This window comes from Glossina fuscipes, unplaced genomic scaffold (genome assembly GCF_014805625.2).
Source record: "Glossina fuscipes isolate IAEA_lab_2018 unplaced genomic scaffold, Yale_Gfus_2 0, whole genome shotgun sequence".
Lineage (NCBI taxonomy): Eukaryota > Metazoa > Arthropoda > Insecta > Diptera > Glossinidae > Glossina > Glossina fuscipes.
The window spans coordinates 27776549-27801852 of record NW_023998414.1 but is presented as its reverse complement, the minus strand read 5'-3'; the positions used below and the strand labels follow the sequence as shown (position 1 = coordinate 27801852).

Here is a 25304-nt window from a genome sequence, read left to right as displayed (position 1 = left end):
GTATTTAGCGTGGATTTAATCTTTTACACGTTCACATGCCCTCCACTCGTCGTATCAATATTCGGTCGTGTATGGCATCGGCGGCGTACCGGAAAAAGCCGATTTTCGATGGTCTTCTATAAATTTAGATTTATTAGATAAATTACGGTTATGAATAAATTTAGCAAAGGAACGATGTCGTGTTCGAAAATCCGAAAAAATCGAATAAACACTTCTGTGATTTACTCTCACTTTGCTCAAGTCAAATTGGAAACTAAAACAAGTGCAGACCGTATAAAGCGCGTGGGTGTAAAAACTTCACGCCTACTATTAGTTACTCCTACCAATTACCTACACTGCGATCACTGAATTCCATCCAAGGAATAACATACAACGTATATTTCCACCCTATGCTGGCGGCTGCAAAAGTTTGCGAGTAATTGAAATAATTTTTGTCCGGAAATTAGTAAAACGAATAAAGTTGCTACAGTCGGGCAAGCTCCCAAATACCGCAATTCTTCATTTATTGTCGTCATAACACATCAAAAATTATATCTTGTTTCCATACATAGGCAATCATTTTATGGGAGGCCATATACGGGATTGGGCTTAAAACATGCGCTGATGTAATCCAAATTTCAACATTTAATTTTACGATCACAGTCTCCATCATTCTTTATCTATTTTCGTTAGACTATTAAAATTTGCACCCTATTGTCATATGAAAGCTTGCTTCTCGTCAGAATCTTTACACTCTTTTGTATTCAAAATGTAGAGCTATGCGGCTCAAACAGTTAGTTTCTCTCTGTCACATTTTATTATGGTGGGGCAATTTTCGTCATAACTTTTTACCATATGAAGCTTTAGTTTTCATGTGAAACCTTCCATGGCGTGATGTACAAAAGCATAGACATACGTGGTCCAAATTTGCAATAGTTAATTTCTTTATCATATTTTGATCTTATTTTCACTATGAAATATTAGAGATTGGACGATATAGTGGGTATCTTCTGTGAGGCCGGTTGGGTATGGGAAGGGGTTTGAAAAATCTGGCCCCTCGAATGAGAATTTTTCGTACAGAAAGAATTGCCACGGATAGATTGGGCAAATTAAATCTATGGGCGGACTAACACCAGTCATAATGGAATCTAGCTCCACCTTAATGTTGATGTTGTATATAATCACACAAATTTCATGTACGCTGTAATAGAAGCAGTGAGCAAATTAACACTTAGCAGATTGCAGCGTACATTTCGTGACTTTGTTCGCGACCAGCGACTTTAGAATACCTACGGACACACCTTTCGAACACGTTAAGTGAATAAATTTCCAACAGCTAAGAAAAAGCATAAATCGAACTTTTTAGGAATGTTAAAAATAGATTAGAAAAAGTATTGAGCCTGATAATGCAATGTAGTTAGAATTGACTCCAAATATTTGCGTTGGTAAGTACGGACGGGGCATGAATGCATGAAATGATGAAATTTTACTCGTTTAAGGATTGAATAATTTTTAGATCACCTATTAAATTGAATAATCATTTCGACTCGACTAGAAACTTATCTCTGTAATCTCTCTCTTTTTCACTCTCTCTCTTTCTCCCTTCCTCTTTTTGTCTCACTCAATCAATTCATTTGTTTATCTGCTGCAGTCCTCGTTAGAATTTTTTAATTGAATTGAAATTAATTTGATAGTAATGCTAAATGAAATGTGTTAAGGATTTTCTACACCTAAGTTATCATTACGGAAAGTTTAGATTTGTTATTGATACAAGTTACGCATCATCACACAAACATGCATAAATTATCTGAGACATGTCGATGATACAACTTAATCGTTTGTAATATGTCATATTATAATAACACATAAAAACATATGCATGCAGATATACAGGCAGTTTTTTAATATTCAACTTAATATAAACGTATAATGTAATGAACGTTATGCCATAAAAAGTTTTAACACCGCAGTGCACCAAACTTAAGCTAAAAACTTAATGTCACTTCGCTTTTTACTTTTTTTTTTCTTTTTTTTTTTTTTTTTTTTTATGTACACATAGTTTCTACTTCGTCCAATAAACATACAAGTTTTTATTGACTCTGCAATAACGTCAGTCATGACGATTTTTTTTTTTTTTTTTTTTCTTTCCAAATCCTCTAAGATTACTTCTATATATTTATTATATGAAAGTACGGTCATTTACATACAATTTGTTGATGTTGAAAATTTAATGAACGTGTTTTTTATACTTGAAAAGAGCAAAAAAAAAAAAAAATAAATAAAATAAAATAAATAAAAAAAAAAAATAACGTTTAATAACATTAATCGCATTATACTTGTTTGATGATGTATACACTTGTGATACACCCGTGCAGATATACTCTGTCAATATTTATGACAAAATCTTAGTGTACAGCCAGCTAAGTGTGTGTAGTACGTGTACGGATAACGAAGTGTTATTTATGCGCTAAACCTGACTAAATATGATCGTAGCTTAGGCAAGGGTTGACCATTTGCTTTATCGATTAAAACCTAAAGCCCGTTAAAAGTGTCAAAATTACATAGGTTAGTTGAATGGCTTTATCGTTCATGAAAAGGGATTAAAACGTTAAGAAGAAAGCAATCTTTAATGTTAGTACAAAATCTGTAAATGTTATTTCGCGTGAATACTTTTTATTAATCCCGCTTGCGTAGAGTGCATATGATGTTGAAAGAAAGTGTAAACCCTTGCCTGTTATTAAAATAAACAAAAACGAGTGAATTGGTATTATGGCGTTTGAATTCGTTCATTATTCGATTTGGAGAAAATAATCTATAATTAATACCATGAGGGATGGGTATAAAGCGAAACCTTTTTCTATTTTCGTTACTGTTTGCTACGAAAATGGAAAGTTTCTTCTTTTCCGTATAGCATGGGCGCAGGCGCAATTGTCATGAATCATCGCTAACGAAAGTAGAAAGCTGAAATTTGGCATAAGCATTCTTTGGTCGGTGAAGATTATCAGCTTAAAAAATGGGCATGATCTGTTCATATACACGCCCCCAATGTGGAAGAAACTAAAACAATCTCAGAAAGCATCAGCAATTTTTTGATAAAAGATCTATTAACATGTCTTCAAAATCCTGTCGTCCAGAGTTGCAAACGATTTACTAACACGGCCACGGTAATATCCGTCTCAATGCGCGTTACAATAAATGGAAAATAAAAGGAAAACAAATTGGCATTTAGTTGAAATTCAAATTTTGCTAAGAATTATGAATGTATTAGTAAACGGATCGAAACAACGCAGGTAGTTTTGGCGAATATTGGTTTTTTGGAGGTTGGTTTAGTTTCTTCAGCATTGTGGGCGTGTTTGTAAGCGGATCATGCCCATTTTTTCAAGTTCATAGTCTTCATCGGTACGAGAATGCTTGTGCCAAATTTCACCTTTCTATTTTCACTTTTGTGACCGTGAGGATACTCACTATTTACCCGTAAAATTGACGGGTTTACGTACTATAAAAATTGTTACAGAAAGAAATGCAGGCATATATATATATAATTGCTATATTATATTATATATATAAATATTTAACATTTAAAGATATGGAGCTCCTTATGCTAAATTTTTAAAACCAACAACCCGACATATTAGCGGCTCCCGTAAATGTAATGTTGGATATGTAGGCAAGAGAAAATCTTGACGTGATTCCTGTTGAAATTTCATGCCATTTCGATTAATTATTTACGAATGAGTTACAATGAGTTTAAAGATGTCATTTTTGTTATTTTCAAAGCAAAGGAATAGTTCCATAGTTCTTTTGTTGGTGTAAACATTGCCTTTCAAGTGGAAAAATTTCATTTAGACTTAGCATTGGTGTGAAAATATTATCGCAATTCTTTTATATCGAAATTGTCAACTTGTCGGTTGTTGGCTGAGCTTAAACAAGAAATGCACGATATGCATAAAGATTGCATATGTGCCTATGCCGTATACTTTTCTCGCTAATAGAGTGAAAAACAGGCGTTCGAATTCAACCAGTGGCAAACAATAATTAATACCCGTTCCCCATTATCTTATTAATAATAATTTTTCTTCAACTAGTAAAAGTAACGAATGTCAGCTCCATTGTTATTCGTTCTTCCTGAATAAACAAAAATTAATGAATTAAGTAAAGATTGTAGAGAGGTCTCATAAAAGTTTTTGCTATTGATATTTTATGACATATTTCTCATTCCACGAAATTTACCGTCATTCTGTTGCGTTGTCATTTTGGGTTTAGTCCGGTAAAATGACAGTTTAGTATTCCATTGTCTTAACCAAATATATAAGACAAGCACTTGAGAAGAATTTAGATTCACGCACAAGAGTAATTCATTCCTTTCTTATTTGTATACCACAAAGATCTTTGTATAAAACTGGTCTTTATTTGGTGTTAGCGTGTGGTGTTGCGTATAACACGGCATGACATTGGCCAGCGTAAAGTATTTGAAGCGTGTAAACATAAATGTTGGCATCACTACCGCTGACTAACTGCCAGCCAATGTCAGTGGTGTGTATGCGACAAACTCTCTTAAAGCTACTTCAGGAAAAACAAAAAAAAAAAAAAAAAAAAACCATGCAAAATAAGTGAGACAGCTACTCGAGCTTTGGTCGGATACTGAATACCTACACAACCTTAATTGAATAAATAAGAATTTATCGACTGACACTGCCACATATCGGTAGTCCAATCATAGAGGCATATGTATACAGATTTACTTTACGGCTGTAATAGATTTCATGAGCTTTTTTCCACATTTTGCTATCTTTTTAGAGACATTTATTCATTTCAATCTTTGCAGCACATGTCAGAAAAAGGCAGCTTTTTTAACTTTCACACTGACCGGGAATATGATATTTTAGGAATTTTTTGCGACCATTTGGCGTCGTGGGTAATAACTAACAATATAAATTCATCTCTTGCAATCAAATACATGTACAGAGATTACAAAGTATTTATGTAAAAATATTTTCTAAATACATTATAGCTTAGTCTTTTGTAAGATTACAATGGATTACTAACTAACTTGACGATTAATTTTATATACCAAGCAGCCGTTCTCCAATGGTGATTATGGCGCATCGTATTGTTTGTTTAGTCTTCACCTTCTATTTGTCTTCGTTTGCCACAATAGGTTCTTGGCAAATAAAACCTGCATGTGTGTTTTGTCAAGTGTGAGCGAAGTGTATGGTGCTTTGTGTATTCTGTTTACTAAGTGGCTCTAAGCCACACTAGTCAAGTTGTCTGTAAAATCATGTCATTTCTTCGTTCTGTTATTTTTTACATATGGTATGTTGGAGTTCTTTATGATTTGAAGTAACTTATTTCTTGGCCTAAAAAATCTGTCGCATCATGTTGGTAATAAAATTACATTTTTACTGATCAGTTGTCCTCTCCTCTTTAATGTTTATTACTTGCTTACTTTGTGTGAGGTCTCTTTCTCATGTGTCATTCAAGTTGACAATGTTTTAACGATTTTTTTTTTTTTTTTGCTGTCTGTCTAATCTTATGCTATTTCATCACTCGAAAAATGTAACATCATTGTCTTTCTTTTCTTAACAGCGTCCCATAACGATTCAGGCAGTAATCGTTGAAATTTATCATCTCTCAATAACGATAGCGAACAAGATGTTGAATCTGCAATGCAACTCAACAGCAAATTTTAAACTCAACCTGCAACAAAAACAACGAAAACTTCTAGTCTCACAACATACAATTGCCTGCAGCAATATCTATAAGCATCTTAATGAATATTAATCAGGATAACAGTCAACAGCCACCGCAACAAAGGAACGGTTTCCAATCATATTTACCAGCAGTACATCCAGCACTTCACTCCAATCGTAATCTATCGTTACCGCCACCCTTGCATCGTTTACCTGATTTCGAGTTGGAATATTTGAAGAAAGCTCACGCGCATGCTCAAGCTCAAGCAGCCGCAATTGCTTACGGCTACGAACAGCAGCAAGTGCAACAACAACATCAGCTAGCACGGCGACGTTCACATATAGAGCACGAATTAGCGGCTGCAAAATTCGCAAACGTTTATGAAAGCCATTCTTTGACTGCAAGCCAACACAATACTTTGCCGTCGCCGTCGATGGTTATGTCACCGAGTCGGCGGCCATCGCCACCACGTGGAGCTGCTCATCCCATGAATATGCATTTGAGTGCTATGGCTCATGCCCAAATTCAATTTCAAACTCAATTGCAGCAAAAATTGTCTGCAGCTGCTGCGGGTCCAACGGTAATAAATACTAACACCAATAACGCGATCAATCTTCCGCCACCGGGGCATCTAACCAATTATTTTCGCAATCCCGCCTCACCAGCTAATTGCGGGTTAGCAACCACACCCGGAGCGTCAGGACCCCCGCCACCCCCTCTTACTTCCGCCCCAACATCCAACTCTAGTGCTTTATGTAATACTAATTCTAACGCCCTGCAAACTTCAACGTCGACCACACAGTCTCAAAATCCACTGAACCATTTACAGAATATGCAACCATTTGATTTTCGTAAAATTAATTCTGCAGCTTTAGGTGCTTTTCCTGGGTTACCTCCACCGGGTGCTGCCCGCCTTAGCCCCAACGATTTGGCTCATCATCAGCACCTACAGCAGCAAGCTGCTCAACAGGCGGCTATGCTGGCACAAGCAAGGAGGCGCATCAACGAAGCTACTACACCTTCCGAAAAAAGTGCAGCGGCAGCAGCCGCTGCAGCCGCTGCGGCTCAAAGCAATCAATTCTTTAATGCTATGGCCATGTCAGGGCATCCATTGCCCTTTCATTTACCACCACCACCTCCTCTTCCTCATGTACATCCACCACCGCCACCAAGCACTATGGCCAATGCTACTTCGCCTTCGTCAAGTCTGCCTTCGGGTCTGACAAGCAATCAGGTAGCAGCTATAGCAGCTGCTGCTGCCGCTTCTGGTAATCCTATGCCTCATAGCTTTTTGGCCTCTCATTTTTCTGGCATAAATAATGCTTTAACTTTGGGCAAATCGGCTCTGCGCTCTAAAACACCGGAACATGATAAATCAAAAAGTTCTGAGGCCGATAATTTGCGAGAAACATCTACTTCCCGTCTTACACCACCAACACGTAGTACTTCACAAACTTCCCTACATGGTGCTTCCACAAATCAACAACAATCTTCGTCTTCGAATTGCGTAAACTCAACCTCGAACAATTACCAAAGTTCTAGAAATCTTAGAGAAAGTAGTCACCCACCACGTTCTTCCCTTCAACATGATTCTTCGCCCGGTGCTCAAACCCAGAGACTATCACGACTAACTACGAGTGCTGGTGGAATGCGACCAGGTCGTAAAAACCATTCACCTGGTAAACGCCAATGGGGTTCGATACCTGCTAATTTAGGTACACAATTTATAAATCCAGTCACCGGTAAAAAACGAGTTCAATGCAATGTTTGCCTCAAAACTTTCTGTGACAAGGGGGCTTTAAAAATTCACTTTTCGGCAGTTCATTTACGAGAAATGCATAAATGTACGGTGGATGGGTGCAATATGATGTTTAGCTCTCGGCGTTCTAGGAATCGTCACAGTGCAAATCCCAATCCTAAACTACACTCACCGCATTTGCGACGAAAAATTTCGCCACATGATGGTCGTAGTGCCCAGCCACATCCTATTTTATTGCAAACACCAAATGGTCTTATGCCTGGACTCAATCCATTTGGTACATTCCCCATGTTGACACCTCCCCCGGATATGCGTCATCATTCAATGGGTAGTTTAGGTGAACCGAAACATAGTCAGGACTTCATGCATAGAGCTTATATGGAGAGTTCTATTATGGGACGTTACGAAAGCAGACATATATCAGGCTCAGAAGGAATGATTGAAGAGGACGAAGATGAGGAGGGCTTGGATGGTGGTATACACATCGGTGATATTGATGACGATGACGACGACGACGAAGGGGAAGGCATTGTAGTGGTAGGTGACGAAGGCGATAGCATGCTGGATAAAACAAACTCGGAAGACTTCAACGTTGAAGACCATGTAATCGAAGAAACCAACTCTACGCTGGAAGATAGCAGCCGTGATAATTTGGATCGTCTCAGTAACTCCAAGACCCCTACGCATCATAATCATAAAGCCAAAGATCAATTTAGTAGTACTACGGATAATGCAAAACAAGATGAGGACGAAGATGGACGCAGTACGACCGGGAAGCATAGTACTGAAAGCAATGATGACACTTTAAGCGTTGCTGATTCTTGCGACGTGCGCGAAGAATACGACACTTCATCAACAAGCTTAGTTGTGAATATAACATCGAATAGTGCTACAATGCCGTCGGGATCTTCGTCATCAAAACGTAAACGCAAAAGCCAAAATCCTGTACGCTGTGCTGTACAATCTAATGAAGCTTCCTGTGATAATTCTGTAGATTCTGAAATGGCTGCCGATTTATCTTTAAGAACAAGGGAAAGAGAAAATCAAGAAAAAGAGAATTCTTCAACCCTAGATTTAAGGAAACGATGTCGTTATCCAGAAGAACCCGCCAAAGAAGAATCTCAACCTGAAACTAATGCCACAGAAGCTGAACAAGCCAAAGTACTGCCCTCACCGCCGCTAACACCGTCAACGTCAGCTAGCGAAACTGTTAAACAATCTACCATAATTAGTGCTCCAGTCAAAATGGAACCCAAAGAGAATTTAGAAGAGGAAAGATCAAATAAAGCAAATAACGAAAAAGAAAAAGAAAAATTCTTGGACTTATCATCGAATCCAAAAAGTGAGCTTTTAGTAGGCACTGAAGCAGAACAACAACAAAATGGTAAAGAAACTTTGTTAATGCCGACAATTAAACAAGAGCCTAAAGATGACCTGCTGCTAGACAACTCAATACAAGTTACACAAAATACTTGCAATACTGAAGACATAGAACAAGAGGAGAATCGTTACTTGCGCATTAAGAAAGAAATATTGGAAGATAGTTTTCGATTGAACATATCAACCGAAGAGGACTATGAAAACGCTAACAACAACAATAATAATATTCTTCCAGAGAACTTGACTGTAAAAAGCAGCAGCGCTGACCCAGTAGAGTCTAGGAAAGCTCAGCCTTCCGAACTAGAGGAACACAATGGTGTAGAATTTACAAACGATGAAGGAGAAGTACCAATTGACAAAGAAAATCCTTTACGCTGTACAGCGTGTGGTGATGTTTTTCAAAATCATTTTCATTTAAAAACTCACTATCAATGCGAACATTTAAAACTACACCACAAATGTAATATCGACGGTTGTAATGCGGCTTTTCCTTCGAAACGAAGCCGCGATCGTCATAGTTCGAATTTAAATTTACATCGAAAACTGCTATCAACTGGCGATAATCATACGGTAGATCATTTGCCAGAGCCAATTGGCGTAATGAGTGGAAAGAGTTTTGTGAACAGCAATCCAGGTAGTATAACCAGCACTTTGCAAGCTGAGTTTTTAGCACGACTTTATGCGGGCGCAGCTCATGGCTTACCTCCTTTAAATTTCGAGGCTCTAAAGCATTTCCCGCCAGCTAATGCCACATTAACGGGCTTTCCTGATGCCGCCTCCACATTTTTAAACGATCCGCGCTTTATGCTACAACAACCGGGCAACCCCTTGATTTTTCCAGGTCTTCCGGGTTTGGCGGCTTTCCCACATCTTTCACCGCATCTCTTAAATGCCGCACAGTTTAATGGTTTAAATCCCTTTTGTCGACGACCTTCATCCGATTCTCATTCCCCACACTCTGCTACACCGCCAATAGGAGCCCCAAGATCACCGTTAATGATCGGTAACAAAGTCGCTGCAAGCACAATTTATACTCATCAAGAACCCGATCAACGCAACACATCATCATCGCCTTCATCGTCCATGGGCACAAGTGAAGGAACATCACATCCTCTGTACGGTGGTAGCACAAATAGTTCCTCCTCTGTTCATAACACAACCCATATACCCGATCGCATTTCATGACCTTCCTCCTCCCATCACTACGTAACAGCAACCGTAGCGACTCAGCGTTTTATAAACTTCAATGAAATGATGGCTTACCGACAGTAGTATTAGAACTAAGTCTTTTGTTTATTCACGTAATTCTGAGCAAAAAAAAAAAAAAAAAATCGAAAGGTGCAATAATTTGTCCCGAACATATGAATAGAAGAACGTAGCGCGCGAAACAGAATACTTAAAAACTTTTGTTTAGAGTTATACGCTACGCTCTGTTAACTTCTCTCTTGATGTAAACGCTCACGACTGTATGTATAATTGAATGTCGACAGGTCATAAAAGATATATTGAAAAAAATGTTTAAAAAGTTTTGTAAAAAAAAAAAAAAAAAAAAAAAAACAAAAAAGAAGAAAAAAAAAAACGAACAAAAACTCATTTTTTAACTAAAAGAACAGAATACTCAAAATTAAAAAATATATATTGTTATATAAAGTAATTAAATTAAATTAAAATAAATTGAACGCACATCTGAATGTATATAGAAACGAAAATAAATTCATATTTCTTATGTCATTAAATTTCTTTCCGAAATTGCTTCCTGATTAAAAACGTAATATCAAAATTTTTTACTAATCTTGACAACAACAAAACAAGAAGTGCAAGTGAATACAAAATAATCATTTTCATAATAAAATTCATTTGAAGTAATTTAATCTCTTTTTCTTTTTCTAGTTTGTTAAAATGATTTATTTAGGATAACACAAGAAACAATTATGCAAATATTATCTCTTTCTCACTGTTAGCTAAATGTAAAGGAAAGAAAATTTATGAATAAAAATTTATTTAAATATAAATAAAATAATATTAATATAGCGAAAGTATGTAGTACTATGTATTGTTTAAATATAATAAATAAATTAATTAATAATAAGAATACAAATAAATGAATAAATGTAAAAAAAAAAAAAAAAAAAAAAAATAGTTTTAAAAATGTTTATCAAATCAAAAGTAAAAATGAAAAACAATCAAATAAAACGAAAAGTAAGTTAAATATTTAAATAAATGTTAGTTCTTAATTGAGACAAGTAGAAGACATAACAAGATCGCTTTCATTTCATCCGAATCTTGAGCGCCCCCGATTCATTGAAATTTTAATTCAATATCGCACTTAAGTACAAGTTCCTGACTCCTGCTTATCAAATGCGATGAAACTTTCCATCGATCAAATCGAACACGTTAAAATCGTTTCAAGGCAGGCCAATGGCTACAGCGGCTTTTTATTTACCGCAAACTTTAACAGATCACAAGTTATCTGCGCTTGGTTTGTGGAAACTAATTACAGTTGAAAGAATAGAGTTTGCGAAGCTAAGGAATACAAATAATACAAATAGACAGACGGACAAACGTGTACGATGAAATTAAATTAGAGTTCCAAAATCAAGACCATATGCAGACCGATTCCGACCTGCACTGACAGCATAGCAAACTTCTAAGATTTATCACTAAGAATTAAATCCCTCAGCGAGTTTCGCTTTCAATGATTTAGCGAGACGTGTTTGAGAACAAAGTCCGGCCCAATTATGTCTGCCCTTGCCTGGCCTAAGCAGCGAATGTAATTTGATATCAATTAAACTTTCCGTTTGATAGCTTAGCCGAATGCTATAACTTCGTTCATTAAGAGGACTAACGATTGAATCAAAGATGAACCTCGTCATTAATAATAAATTTGCGAAACAACAAATTTTCCGATATGTCCTCGTGTACCGAAACTATAACGTCGTTAGTTATTGTCTTCAAGTCCAAGTCTTTGCGTTAAATATGCTGTCAATTTATTGCTCTCTATCGTCAGTTTCCGAAACGGCCACGTATTCGATAAATTTAGGGTATAGTAAAATTTTTTTTTTCACTTCTAGTATTTCTAAATCATATTGAAAAGAAAATAGACAGATATATAACCTCAAATTTTGGTCGGTCAATCTAATAGGGCCTAGTTGATAGTGAGAGAGATAGGGAAGAAGGCAAAGTTTACAATGGATTTCGAATAAATTATTTTTTACTTAATTTAACGCATCGCTGCGATGATATTATGTGAGCTCTATATTTGTTGTGCCTCAAATCTGAAAAAGATGAATAGCAAGAGAAAAAAAAACCAAATCTTAACCTTTTGGAAGATGACTGGCGGTCTTTTGTGCAACATACAAGACTTTAGGTTGCGGTAGTATCTGGTAAAAGCGTCGAGTATAAAGAGTAGACGGCCCAGTGAAACGTGTTTATATAAAATCGAAGCCATTAGTTAATTTTTGTGCCCAGCTCCACTACTGGGGCAACAACTCTTATTTACGAAGTCATCTAATCAAATATGAGCTTCATCCCACATGGATGAAACATAACCGTGGGTTCAGTACGTTTGTAATAATTTTTAATTTCTGCATGCTCTGAAACTATGTATGTAATAGTGGCAAGACCAAAACAATATATTGAAAAATATATTTGCTTCGAATCTCAATCAGGAGTTTTTTTTTTTTTTATTTACGTTTATTTTTGGTTCTCTTAGAAGCCAAATTTAAAATTTTCAAACCAACGATCATTGTTTAACGGCACTGTTTTATTATCATTCGGAAAGATCTGCAGGAACCAAAAGAAAACTTCAAAAGTTCTAGCTATACGCACTTAACTTTCAGTATAGCCTGGAAAATATATGCAAGATGACGTGAACGATATTGCGTACGATAAAAGTTTTCTGACTTTCTGTCCGCGTGTTTCGCTTAAGTGGAGGTCTAAAAGATCACGCTACAGGTGAAACCTCTTTAACTACAGCCGCACTATTTTCACGATCTCATCACAAAATCATCTAAACTTAGAGAGCGTTACCTTCCAGGCTTGCAGACTTGTCTCATTTTGACCATAGATTAATTATGAATCAAGCATTTTTGGATATTCTTTATTACTAAGAGCTTCAGCAAAGGGGCAGGAGTTCATCGCGTCTTCGTGCATAGTCACACGCGGAAACTCAATTCACTTTTCTTTTGTGATTTTTTTCATTTACATCATATTGCACTAAGATAATTTCGATAGCTATGCTTCGCTAGTACTGGAGCTTTCTTGGGGACTTTTCAAAGAATAATATCCAGTTCTTCAGAATGAAGTCATTCCGAGCGAAGGGCATCTTAGCGGCGAGAGAATTAATCGATCTACTGACCATAATTAACAAACGATTTAATTAATTTAATAAGAAAGGCTTAAAATAATTCTTTCTTCTTTTATCTTTCCACCTTCTCACGTGTTAGCGGATTTGTCAAACAACTTTTTTCAAAATAAGAAAAAAAAAAACAGAAATAACATAAAATAAAACTTAAAACCACAACTGGTTAAATTTCAACAGATCAAAGGCTAAATTGAAATGTTTTTGATAAAAATACAATAAAAATATAACGCGATTTTTATTTTCAAATGTTATTTAAAATCAAGACAATTCTCTAATTTATGTATCATTGATAAAAATGACCTTTTAGTTGTATGTGTATGCGGCCGTAAAAAAAAAATATTTTTTGTTTTCCTAAATACAAGAGTCCACAATATCAAAACAAGTCAAAAAAAAAAAATTAAAACAATCCATTGTCAGTTTGTTTTTGTTGTAAAATCAAATATTGCATAATAATGGTAACATCGCCTTGCATTGCTCTGCATACATTTCACAGACAGTTCGCATCATAATCGCCCCAGAAGAAAAGTAAAGTCGTTACACAGGTGTGGCATTTTGGGCCACAGCGTGCACAATCCACGAATAACAAAAAGTTTCATTTTAATATATTTTTGTGTCCATTTTCATTTGTTTTCATATAGACGAGACGAAACCAGCCTTTTCACATCATTTTTCTTCGGTGGGTTTTTTTTTTTTTGTTTTTGCTTCTTTTTTGCTTTTGTTAACGAAACCAATACCTACCTACCGCAAGGCATTAATAGGGGCGTTACCGCCACAAAATTTAATTTGGTTTAGTAAATTTTAACTTTTCTGATGTTATTTTGGTTGCTATTGTTGTTGTTTCTGTTACCGCTGCTGCCGCTGCTGCTGCTGTTGTTGTTATTGTTATTATTATTCACATTATTGCTGTTTAAATAAGAAAATCACTTCGTTTACATTATGTGTACGAATTGATTTTAAATTATTGGCATTAACTAGAGTAAGTATGGGCACTGGGGTACATATATATGTGGTCATACGATCAGATGATGTATGTCATAAGCAAATTGTTGTTCATTGATTAAGAATTTACCCTTAAGTGATGTAATTTCCTAGCACTGGGCCCAAGATTATAGAGATAATGCGAGGCGGGAAATAGGATTCGCTTTTGAAACCATAGGCATTTCAATCAGCCGATCAAATAAATAATTACAGAATTTCTATATCTATCACCGAACGATTTTCATGATGCGGTAACACATTTCTATCTTCATTGGCATGCAATTAATAGAGAAAAGCCTTGCTCTTGCATAGTCACTTGGTCCAATTTAGACACAAATATATAATCGTATGTTCACACAAACGGGAGTCAATAAAGTTTGGAGAGCTGACATAATCGATCTTTTGCAGCTTCTTTGAGTATTAGTTTCAATTTTAATATTTTCATTTTATTTAGGTTATCAGTTCATCGCGAAGATCTTTCAAGGAAATCTTTCGAGAAAATCTATCGTCATTTTTCGGACGCGTCGTATCAGAAAGAAGAAAGTTAAGCGTTATTCTTAGGGAATCTATCCATTCACAGTAAGCCACATAGCCAGTAAGCCAACATCAAAAATGCATTGTACTATTATATATTGTCATCATAACTAAAGAAGTTCTTTAAGTATTACTTTTAGGTTTTCAGACTCCCAGATGAAATTTTTGTTTTGCTTACTTACGTGTCTAGTCAAGTCAATCAGCGAGTTTATCACTTAAAATGATTTTATTAAACAAAAATTCTTGAAATATTATTTGAATTTCACTACGTCGTGCACTTGAGAACCTTTCATTGTATGGCTATGTCAAATGACGTGAGGGAGTGAGAATTGCAGATTAGAGTTTCAGAGATGATATGAAATTTACAGTGATATCTCTTATTGGATGACTTTTCATTTCAGTTCTGTGTACATATCTCACGTTTTCTGTGCGCTCAAATTCATTTATGTAACGCAAATAAGCAAAAAATATGTTATTCAAAACACTGTTAATCAATCTTTCAAGCCACTTACATTTTCTATTTGCTAGACAATCGATGCGATCTTCGATGAAAGAACGATTTATGTTTTAAAACAATACAAAGATCGAATTAAGTTCGATAGCCGTCACGAAAGGAGGAGGGGTGCAGCCATTTTGTCAACACGTTTGCAAAGCCCAGAGTAAGCTCCAGATACCTCACGAAATATTTATATATTTCAACATCAAATTCTAAAGCGACTTAATAATGTCGGTCTGTCCGTCTGTCCATCTGTATAATATCCGTTGTAAACATTCTTCTCGTCGCTATTGTCTTTAAATTTGACAGAAACATTGGAAATTCTTGAACGCAGATTAGCATTGAAGATGGGTCAATTTGGTCAAAAGACATGTAAAGTGGGGAGAACGTTTTGTTTTTTAATAGTAATAAAATGTTGGTTTTTAGCGCAATTACTTATAAACTACAGCAGATAAATCTAAATAAATTTCAGCGTATTTTCTATGGGCGAAGCCATAGTACTTGCATAAAAATGGGAAAAATCGACCATCCCATTTTTTCTTTCAATGCCTTTCTAACGTACTGAAGCAAGCTTCAAAAACTCTATGCAGTATATAAATGATACGACAGTGTCAAATTCGGAATGCGCATAAGCACATCCGTGTGTCCAACCGATTAGTATCTGTGCTAAACGTCGCCTACAAATATGCAAAAAAAAAAATTTGAAAATGACTTAAATCGGTCAAATAGCACGCCTACAACACCCACATGTATGCAACGACAACTGTGAATATTTTTGTTTTCCGCTTCTTGCTTTTTTGCTTTTTACCCATGCAGTAAAACAGATACAATATATGAATGTTCATTTTTATCCAGAAAACAGAAGCCACATTGTAGAGTAGGAAAATTTAGTTTTTCTCTTTCTTCTAGCGTGTCTTAGGATTGCGGAGATGGGTATAAAAGATTCCGTTACGACCGAATATAATCTTCTTACTTGTTTCGTACGAATTCCCTCCAGAAAACTTGTGCATATTCTGATCGATCAATTACTAGCGAGAAAGAATTGCAAACACAGATATAGGGGAAGACGTTCAATATATAATCATCCGAGATATTGTAATAAAACCAATTAAAAATCGTGTTGTGAAAGTAATTTCTTTTTCATAAAGACGGAAGAATATCTTCGATATGCATGATAATTGTGTAGGTTCGAAAATAAGCACGGTCTAAACTGGAAAAGTCTGCACAACTTACGGACCAGCTTCAATACAGAGGGCGCTGCCAGTGAAGAATGTCCATGAACCAAACTACCAGATTATCATTTAGTGAATAACAGATTAAGTTAGATTTGGCGTGCAAGGCCTTAATGCGACTGCATTGACTCGTATGCGAGGAGATAATATATCCGCTAAGCCTTACTTTCCCGATGTCCTTCGATTACTGTTCACTTCTTTAATATGCTAACTCTTACTATGGATGATGAAATAAAATCGCATTGAATGAGCAGTAGGAGTTCTATGGACGTAAAAAGATATATAAGATCGAGACTAATTTTTCACTTTTTTTTTTTTTTTTGCCAACCTGTTATAAATGCATTAAAGCGGAACAAGACGAAAACAACAAAATTTTCAGTGTTTCCTTCCGATGGTTTGTTTCGAATGTCCTTCCTGTACAAAAGGAAGTTCTACTACAAGGGAGAAAAATTATTACTATGCTATGTGATACGAAATAATCTATACATACACAGCTACATATATGTACATATACCATACATAGAATATAGTTAACCACAACAACATTGGTTTGATTTTTTTGCATTTTTTTTTTAAACGAAAACGAATAAAGGAGCTGCACATCGTACTTGAAGATGGAGACGGTGAAAATGCTTTGGAGGGATATTAAAACTCGAGATCAATAGACACCTATGCACGTAAACGTGTGTAGTAGTATCGGTCACAATAACAATAACTCTAAAGCAACACCAGCAACGTTGTTTAGAAAACAATAACATTTATATAAAAGGACTTTACAGTGTAGACTGGCAGCAGATAGAAAAACGGATGTAGCCCCCAAGGGTTAAATTTGCGAAAACAAAAAAAAAAAAAAAACAAAAAACAAAAAAAACAAAAAAAAAAACAAAAGAAGAGAAAAACACACACACCAAAACCATATATATGTAATATAGTTAACATTGCATACCAGCAGGCGCTTAATGCATTCATTTACTCATGCACATATACATTTATATGCATCTAACTCCAACTCTAAGATTTTGTATGTGAAGTTTAAACGTCAGTAGCAACGAACGGAACTTATTGTCTTATATTTTGAATTTATGGTCTTTTATTCAGCGTCCGGGACACATTGTATTCATTGTGTACGGTGTATAAATTTTCTTGTAATCATGTACATATCCATGTGGATTACATTTCGGACGTGTACCTAAATACACATGCATATGTACATGTATATACATCCATATATATATATATACATATTCATGTATGCATAAGTGTGTATGTGTGTGAGCATACTTTGTGTTTCTTTTTTTTGTTTTTTTGTTTTTTTTTTTTTTTTTTGTTTTTGAAATTTCAAATTACTACAAAACTTGTAATAACAACTACAGCTACAACAAGAGCAACTACAATAAAACAATTCGATAGTGAAATATTTGTAACATACGTGTTTTATTGTATAACCAACACAATGAACGTTGTGTATATGATACGTGCTTTTGGTTTTTTCGTATGTAGCCCTATGTACATATACGCTCCTATACGTATATCAATACATATCTATAGACGCCCTCTTCTTTACTGTATGTACTGTATTTATATAAGAATGCAAGCACATGTGTGAGTCGTTACAATAGCAAACGTCAGACCGCATTTGTGTTGCCAAACTTGGCACTAAGCAAATAAATTACTCTATTTTCGCTTTATATCGCTTCTCGGTACAATATCTAAAGTTGTACTTTTTTTACATATATACAATCACACATACACACACACATATATATATATATATATATATGTATATATATATGTATATATATATAAACATGTATATATATACATACATATATATATATATATACGAGCGGCGGACAAACACACGCACTCATACATCTTCTTATCCATTAACTACTCCGCTCTATTCAGTGCATATAATATCTGCTGTTCACTTACCTTGGCTTTAATGTTGCTGCTTCTGTGGTTGTTATTGCTGGTGTTTGGAATTTAGTGTAGAGTCGCTATTGTTTTTGTTTTTGTTATTATTATTATTATTATTATAGCGTTTGCAATTGTTGATGGTCGATTGCACTTTGGCTTAATCTGATATCGATGTAAGTAATCACAAATACAAACACACATACATATGTTTAGAGATATGTATGTTAATATAAACACATTATTACACAGATCCCAATGTAAGTACATTCACAGATAAACTTAAATATACATACACACACATATGTTACACAGTTAAATTGCAATATTGCTTTTTTTTTAATTTTTTATTTTATTTATTTATTTATTTTTTTTTTGTTTTGTTGTTATTATTGGTAACAGTTTGCAAAAACACTCACTTACAGTCACAATATCGTCCAAGCAACCATAACCATTTTGTATACCATGGAGACTCACAAAAAGTTGCATACGTATATATACAAATAAACATTTCGATTAGGTTATCAAAATAATATTAAGCCTCAAAGAAATCAATAAAAATTTTAAATATTCAATATTATATAATCAATCAATTCAAATATATGCAATTAATTAATTAATGCAAAAATATTAAATAGGCTTAATATTTTTTCGACAAATTATTGCATTACAAATGCATAATAAATGCTCTTGTTTCTCTTCTTCGTTTTCGACAATATTCATATATATTAACATTTAATTGTAGGTGGCTGCACCATCGATGGCTTTCAAGTCTGAAAATAGAGAAGTATAAAAGAGGGAAAATATCATATTAATAGCAGAAGAATACCTTGGGTTACATTCAAAATTTAAACAATTTTTTTATATTACATTTAAAATTTCCAGTTTTCCTTGCAAGTAACAAAATAGTTTCGCTACCATAGCAAGGACCACAGTTTTGCCTGCTGATTGCTTTTCGTAAACTTTACAGGTTACAGGTTTTCTAGGCCATAAAACTTTAGTTTTTCGTTTTTTTTTTTTTCCTTTTTTTCGAAATTTGGAAATTTAATAAAGCAACTTGAGAAAATGATTAAAAAAACAAAAGACCTACATTTTTTTTTTTACAGGATTTACAGGACAGTCAAGGTCTCGCCTTTCTTTCGTGCAGGTAGTCTAAGAGAGAATCGATTCGATTCATTGCATCCTCTTTTCACAGGGAAATCAATACAGACAACGACGACGATTAACCTGCCTAAACTCTAGTAAGTTCTATATATCGTTTTATCTATCTACGCTTTTTAGCCGTTACTAAGAATTGATAGAGAACTCAAGTTAAGCAAAGTCAATATAAACGAAAACAATCCGAAAGTTAGGGTAATTCATAAAGTTCCTATGCCTCCAGCGTATTAGGAAACTAGCAGAGTAGCAGAGTAAGTTGAAGATGTTCGATTTGATTTGAGAAGAGAGAAATTTCAACTTACTCTCCCTTGCGTTACGTTGCACTTCTGATTTATGGAAGGTTAAGAAAAAAGAGCTTGTACACAAAGGCGTGCCTAATAGTGATTATCGGCAGAAAAGAAGTGAAAATACGTGAAAATTGTTACATTAACGCCTACTTCAATTCGTACGCTTTGGCCATCGGTATCGTGAAAATATTAACCGCTATGTAGTGAATCTCGAGCAGTGCTGAACGTATCGGTCGTTTAGGTTGCGTGTAAATAATATAAATATTAACCTTAATGCCGATAAGACTGTACACCCGCTTATCTGCACGGCCTGCTGGAAACAAGCTCGGTAAGCAGGTTTCTATTATTTATTGCCAAGCCGGTGAATGGTGAAAGTTTCAATGGAAAACTCTTGCATAATTCAAACGATTTCATGCCTTGTAAGCTTAGTTTTATTAAACGTGGAATCACATCACACTTAAATTAGAATAGAAGAAGCGAGAAAACCAAATCGTTTACAGACAATGCGGGGCGAATTCTTTGTTGGTTCTGCAATAAGTAGATTCTCCCAAAACTGTTTAACTAAGTTAACTTTGTTAACGCCCACCTATTTACATGAAATGCTAAATAATTTCAGTTCATTCAAGGCTTGCTCGAAACAACAACGTTTACGCAGGGAAGTCAATAGATAGGTAGTAAGTTAGTTGTAATGGTATTGAAGTGAAATAAGCTGATGTTTCACGCTTGAGAGTGTAACGAACATCTGATAAAATGGCTTTTGTCAGACACATGGGGCACATTTCACATTAATGTGGACTGAAATGATCTGATGATTTATGTATGTGTGCAGTCAGCCTTTAGCCCGTCATCGACGCAGGTCTCGTTATCTGTCTATTTGCGTTGCTTTGAGCATTGTGTCGCGCACTGTTTTATCAATTACACGTTACGTGTCACTGCTCTCCGTGCCTAAGGATGCCTTTTAGTGATTCCCTTTGTTACGATCCATATCTTACTACTCGCTTCTCCTCGCTTTCTAAAAGTTCTTAAGTAGTTAAGTATTTCATTTTAAATTACTTGCTCTTTGATTAGGCCAGAGATGTCGATAGTAATGTCAGTGAAATAAAAACTCTTATAACTGTAATAAGATATCGCCTGGAAATCAAATTAATCCGATCATTCCATCATTCAAGTAGTGTTCTTTAATGTGGACAAAATGTTTACTGCTTTTGCTAACCCGGCAACTGTTTACCTATCACATTTAGTTTTCTGAATGGTTTGACAAACGTCCACTACTGATTTAATCTTTTTTTATACCGTACACCATTTATGGCGGCAAGTGTGTACTAAGTTTGTTGGAATCTCAGTCATCTCAATCATTTATTTTCTCGATATATTCAGAATCACTTTCGGAAACGATCTAATCTTGTTTGCCCGTCTGCCCGTCTGCCCGTCTTGCTTTCTTCGGTTCTACCTAGATGTGGCAATTTTTGATATATTTCGATAAAATTTAATATATTGACGTGTTTTGGCCGAAGGACAAACGCCATTTAAAATGATTCGGATCACATTGCCTTTCCGTGGTATTTTTCAACTACTTTGCTAATTCTTTGCTATATATTCTGTAAGAAATTTATGAATTTTCCAAATTTATAGAAATACTTTTCTTTCTTGATTTTAAAATGGTCGAAAAAGCATTCGGAGATTATAGTCAACATGTCGTATATTATGGCTTCTCTAAGCACTCCATTTCATATAATAAAACTTTACCGGATATATTGGACTTGGAATGTAGTACGCTTTTCGTTGAATACAATCGATTATAATACAAAAGATAAAATGGTGTTTATGCAAGCAGCAAATACGCATAATATGAGAGACTTGATACAACACTTTTTAATATCATTCTCTTAATCGCATTCATAAATTATAAGCAAAGCTTTAGTTCGTAGAGACATTTTCGCTAATCGTATACGAATTCTTCGCTCAATTTAGGCGAGATATTCGAACTTGATTTGTATAAAATATAAGCGACGCAAAGTTACGCACTCAGTTTACATTTGGAGTTGAAGGGACAATAGTTAACAAACAAGGGAGGATTGCAACCAAGCTTGCTTTTTTGGAAACATTTAGTTGCCATTTTAATGGGCGTTGACATCGCTGAACAGATTGGTTTTGCTTTACCTATAAAGAATGCATAGTGTTGCTTAGTACGGTATCTCCAATGCGTACTTGCTTGCGTAAGTGTTAAGTGTATTCGATAAAGATGATATAAGTGAGCTTCTTCTTATGAGGGCATACAAAGTGAAGAAAGGTCATACAAAGTAATTAAATCGATTGTATATCATATTATGTGAAATAGCTCTTACGGGCGGATCGATACATCCTACTTTCCTTTCGAAGGTATATTGCAAGTTCCTATCTTTTTATACTCAACATAATCTGTTAGATAGAATGAGATTTTAATACATCAATCGACTAAGAATCATTTTCTGAATCAATTCGAAGTTAACTGCACTGTGTTTGTACGATGTCTGTGTATGTAGTTTAGTGATCAAGCTGCATGTTGATTAGCTTGAAAATTATTTGCGGCTACTTAATGTAGAGAAACAAGTAGAACACTTATATTCGGGGGATAGTTGATCGTTAGGTACCCTACACCCATTACTCAACACTATGACGTTGTATATGTTTATCAAAATTAATGTTCTCGTCAAAGGCTCTATTGTTATGCTCAACTACAATTAAGACTTCGTTGCCATACAATGGCTTATTTTCCATGCGTACCTTTTACATTAGATGGTGTCCAAAAATTAGACATATGGAATCCAAACTTGGTACAGTTAATTTTTACGGGAACACTCTGTTAGGGATCCATTTTCATTAGGAAATATTAAAAAAATAGTTTGTTTGCTCGTAGAAGGAATTTTTTCATCAAAATGTTTACCCGGTATGGGGTACATAAGATTAACATTACATAAGATGACAGTTGATTTTTATGTCAAACTGTTATTGGGCATTAATTCTGACTGTGAAATATTAAAAATTCGACCATTCCGTCATGAGAAGACTTACCCGAACAATTGGAACGATCGTGTTAGAAAGCGGATGAAAACATTCGGCTCATTTGACCCGTATTTTTCACATCAATTTAACGCAACGAAATATTGTTAATTCGCGATTTCTATCGAGGAATTTTGTGTAGTGCAATTGTTTGAACAGCAACAAGCGTTATATGAAAAACGGCAGTAAAAATGGTCCCATTGTATACATATTCAATTGGCTTTACTGATTGTGACATACATACATGCACACATGCAAACTTAGTATACCGTGCATCACAGGTAGTGTAGTATGTAAAGTAAAAGTCGTTACGAAACTTTTTGAGAGCTTTTTCATCGTGAATTTTGTCCGCTAACACTTGTCCATCGCATTTGTTCACTTTCTAAGCCATTGTTTAGATGATTTTTTTTTTTTTTTTTTTTTTTTTTGAATCGAAATCGATCTAACAATACATATGTCGCTTGTGATAGGAGTAAACATTTGGTTAAATCGATTCTAAATCAATGATAAATTCAAAGAGCTTTTAATTTATATATCTAAGTGTTACAAATGGAATACTCGTGATGGTGATGGAGATTTTTTTACGCATAAAAAAATTGACTTTCAGTCGGTTCGTTTGCCATTTTGAAGAGTTGTATGAGTGCGAGAAATAAGTAAGAAAGAAAGAAAGAAAGAAAGAAAAAGAAAAAGAAAAAAAAACAAAAACAACACAAACTTTGGCAAACTTTTGCCAATGACATATATGTTTATTGGGAAAGGTAAAGCAATCACTAAATCGATATATTTTTTAAGTATTCACAAGTGTTTGTGCAGGCATGCATGCATGCATGAAAGTGCAGTTAAGTGCACATGTATGCAATTGACATAATAACCATAGTAACAGCAATGAAACGCAAATTAACGCATAATAACAGTTGAAAAGCAAGTAACAAGCAGCAATAACAACAACAATAACAGAAACGATATTAAAAAGTTTCTATATAAACGAGGATAACGATAATTACGGAATGAAAGTTCTTTTCAAACAATCATATGAATGCATATGTGCGTACGTGCACATCCGAAGTTATATTTATATGTATGGGTGTGTGTGTGTGTGTGTGTGTATGCATTTATGTTGTTGGCTATAGGAAAGAATAAAAACAAAAAAAAAAAAAATTATATACACAATTATATAATTGCACTGCTTTGTTGTAATAAAAGTATTGCAATGGCGGTATATATTGTTATCTACAAGGCATCTATGATCGTATGGGTGTGTGTGTGTGTGTGTGTGTGTACTTGCATATGAGTGGTTACCACATAAACAAGGCACTAACGGCATGACGGAAAAACAACTGTAAACTTTTGTTTTGTGTTTTTTTTTTTTTTTTTTTGTTTTCCTATTGTTTTTTTTGGCAATGGGGTAAATTAACAATAATTATTGGTGGCGGGGATATAAATGACTCTCTAACAAGCTACGATTTGTGCGAGGTCATGTCAGTAAAAAGCAAAAGAACAGGACTACCGCGTAACGGAAGTTTAAACAACACCATATTGCGATTATTTTATTTTTTTTTTTTTTTCTTTCTTTTTGTTTTGCTAAATGTAAGTTCATATGATAGAGAAGCAATGGCAACGGTAGTGGATAGTGGATAGTAGTGGTGGTGGTGTTGGTGGTGGTGGTGGTAGTGCTGGCAGTGATGATGATATCGTATGCAAAAATGCAATAGCAGCAAATATCTACCGAAAATCGTTTGGCTGAAGTTATTTAACGGAACTGAAAGCTTTGTACGAACCATTTAAATGGCGTTTCAAATGCAAAAGTCGCATAATATCACACAGTTAAGCCCTTAACCGTAAACATTCCGAAAATGATGCAAGAGATAGTGACGCTTTTAAGTTCAAGAAATCATTGCAAAAAAGCAAAAAGTAAATAAAACGGAAGTTGGCCATGTTTAAGGCTCATATATTAAGTGTATGTAACAGACACATGATAGTATGCGAATGAATGTATTCGCTTTGTACACAACAACACAACATGTCTTTCTCTCTAAGGAAATATTGTTTCCTTTTATGTATATCAAAAACACCAAAAACAACATTACCCTCCTCTCCCATCCATCCCCCTTTATCATTATGCTTTGGTTTGGACTTTATTGTGCTAAAGTTGGCTGAAAATTAACAAAATTTATATACATACGTGCATGTGAGCTGCAACGCAAAGTCCTTCTAACTGAGTTTCTTTCGTTATCCTTGCTATTGTTGTTGCTACACGTAATTATCGTTGCTACTTGTTAACATTCGCAAACAGCTGTAATTGTTGCCTTCATTGTTCCTCTCTTTGTTTTTGTAACCTGGCGAACTGTCGGTTATATTAGTATTTATATAATGCATATATGTGTGTATGTGTATGTGTGCGTGAACGTTGTATCAGTAACAAAACAATTTATCAACTAATTATCTGATTCGATATTTAAAGGAAGTTGTGCAATTTATTCTGTTTGATAAA

At 34.9% G+C, this 25304-nt stretch overlaps 1 protein-coding gene and 1 long non-coding RNA gene across 2 annotated transcripts in view; one reads left to right on the top strand and one right to left on the bottom strand.

Annotated features, from left to right (window-relative positions):
• The window catches only part of LOC119638830, a 44169-nt gene extending 33839 nt beyond the window's left edge, over positions 1-10330 (top strand). Inside the window, exon 2 of the mRNA XM_038035911.1 lies at positions 5566-10330. Within this exon, the coding sequence (XP_037891839.1) occupies positions 5750-9994 (4245 nt within the window). The 5' untranslated portion in view covers positions 5566-5749 and the 3' untranslated portion in view covers positions 9995-10330. The remainder of the gene's footprint in view (positions 1-5565) is intronic.
• LOC119638897 overlaps positions 1-18664 on the bottom strand; it is a 222355-nt gene extending 203691 nt beyond the window's left edge. Inside the window, exon 1 of the long non-coding RNA XR_005247506.1 lies at positions 18348-18664. This is a non-coding gene — a long non-coding RNA (uncharacterized LOC119638897). The remainder of the gene's footprint in view (positions 1-18347) is intronic.
• Positions 18665-25304: the final 6640 nt, after the last annotated feature.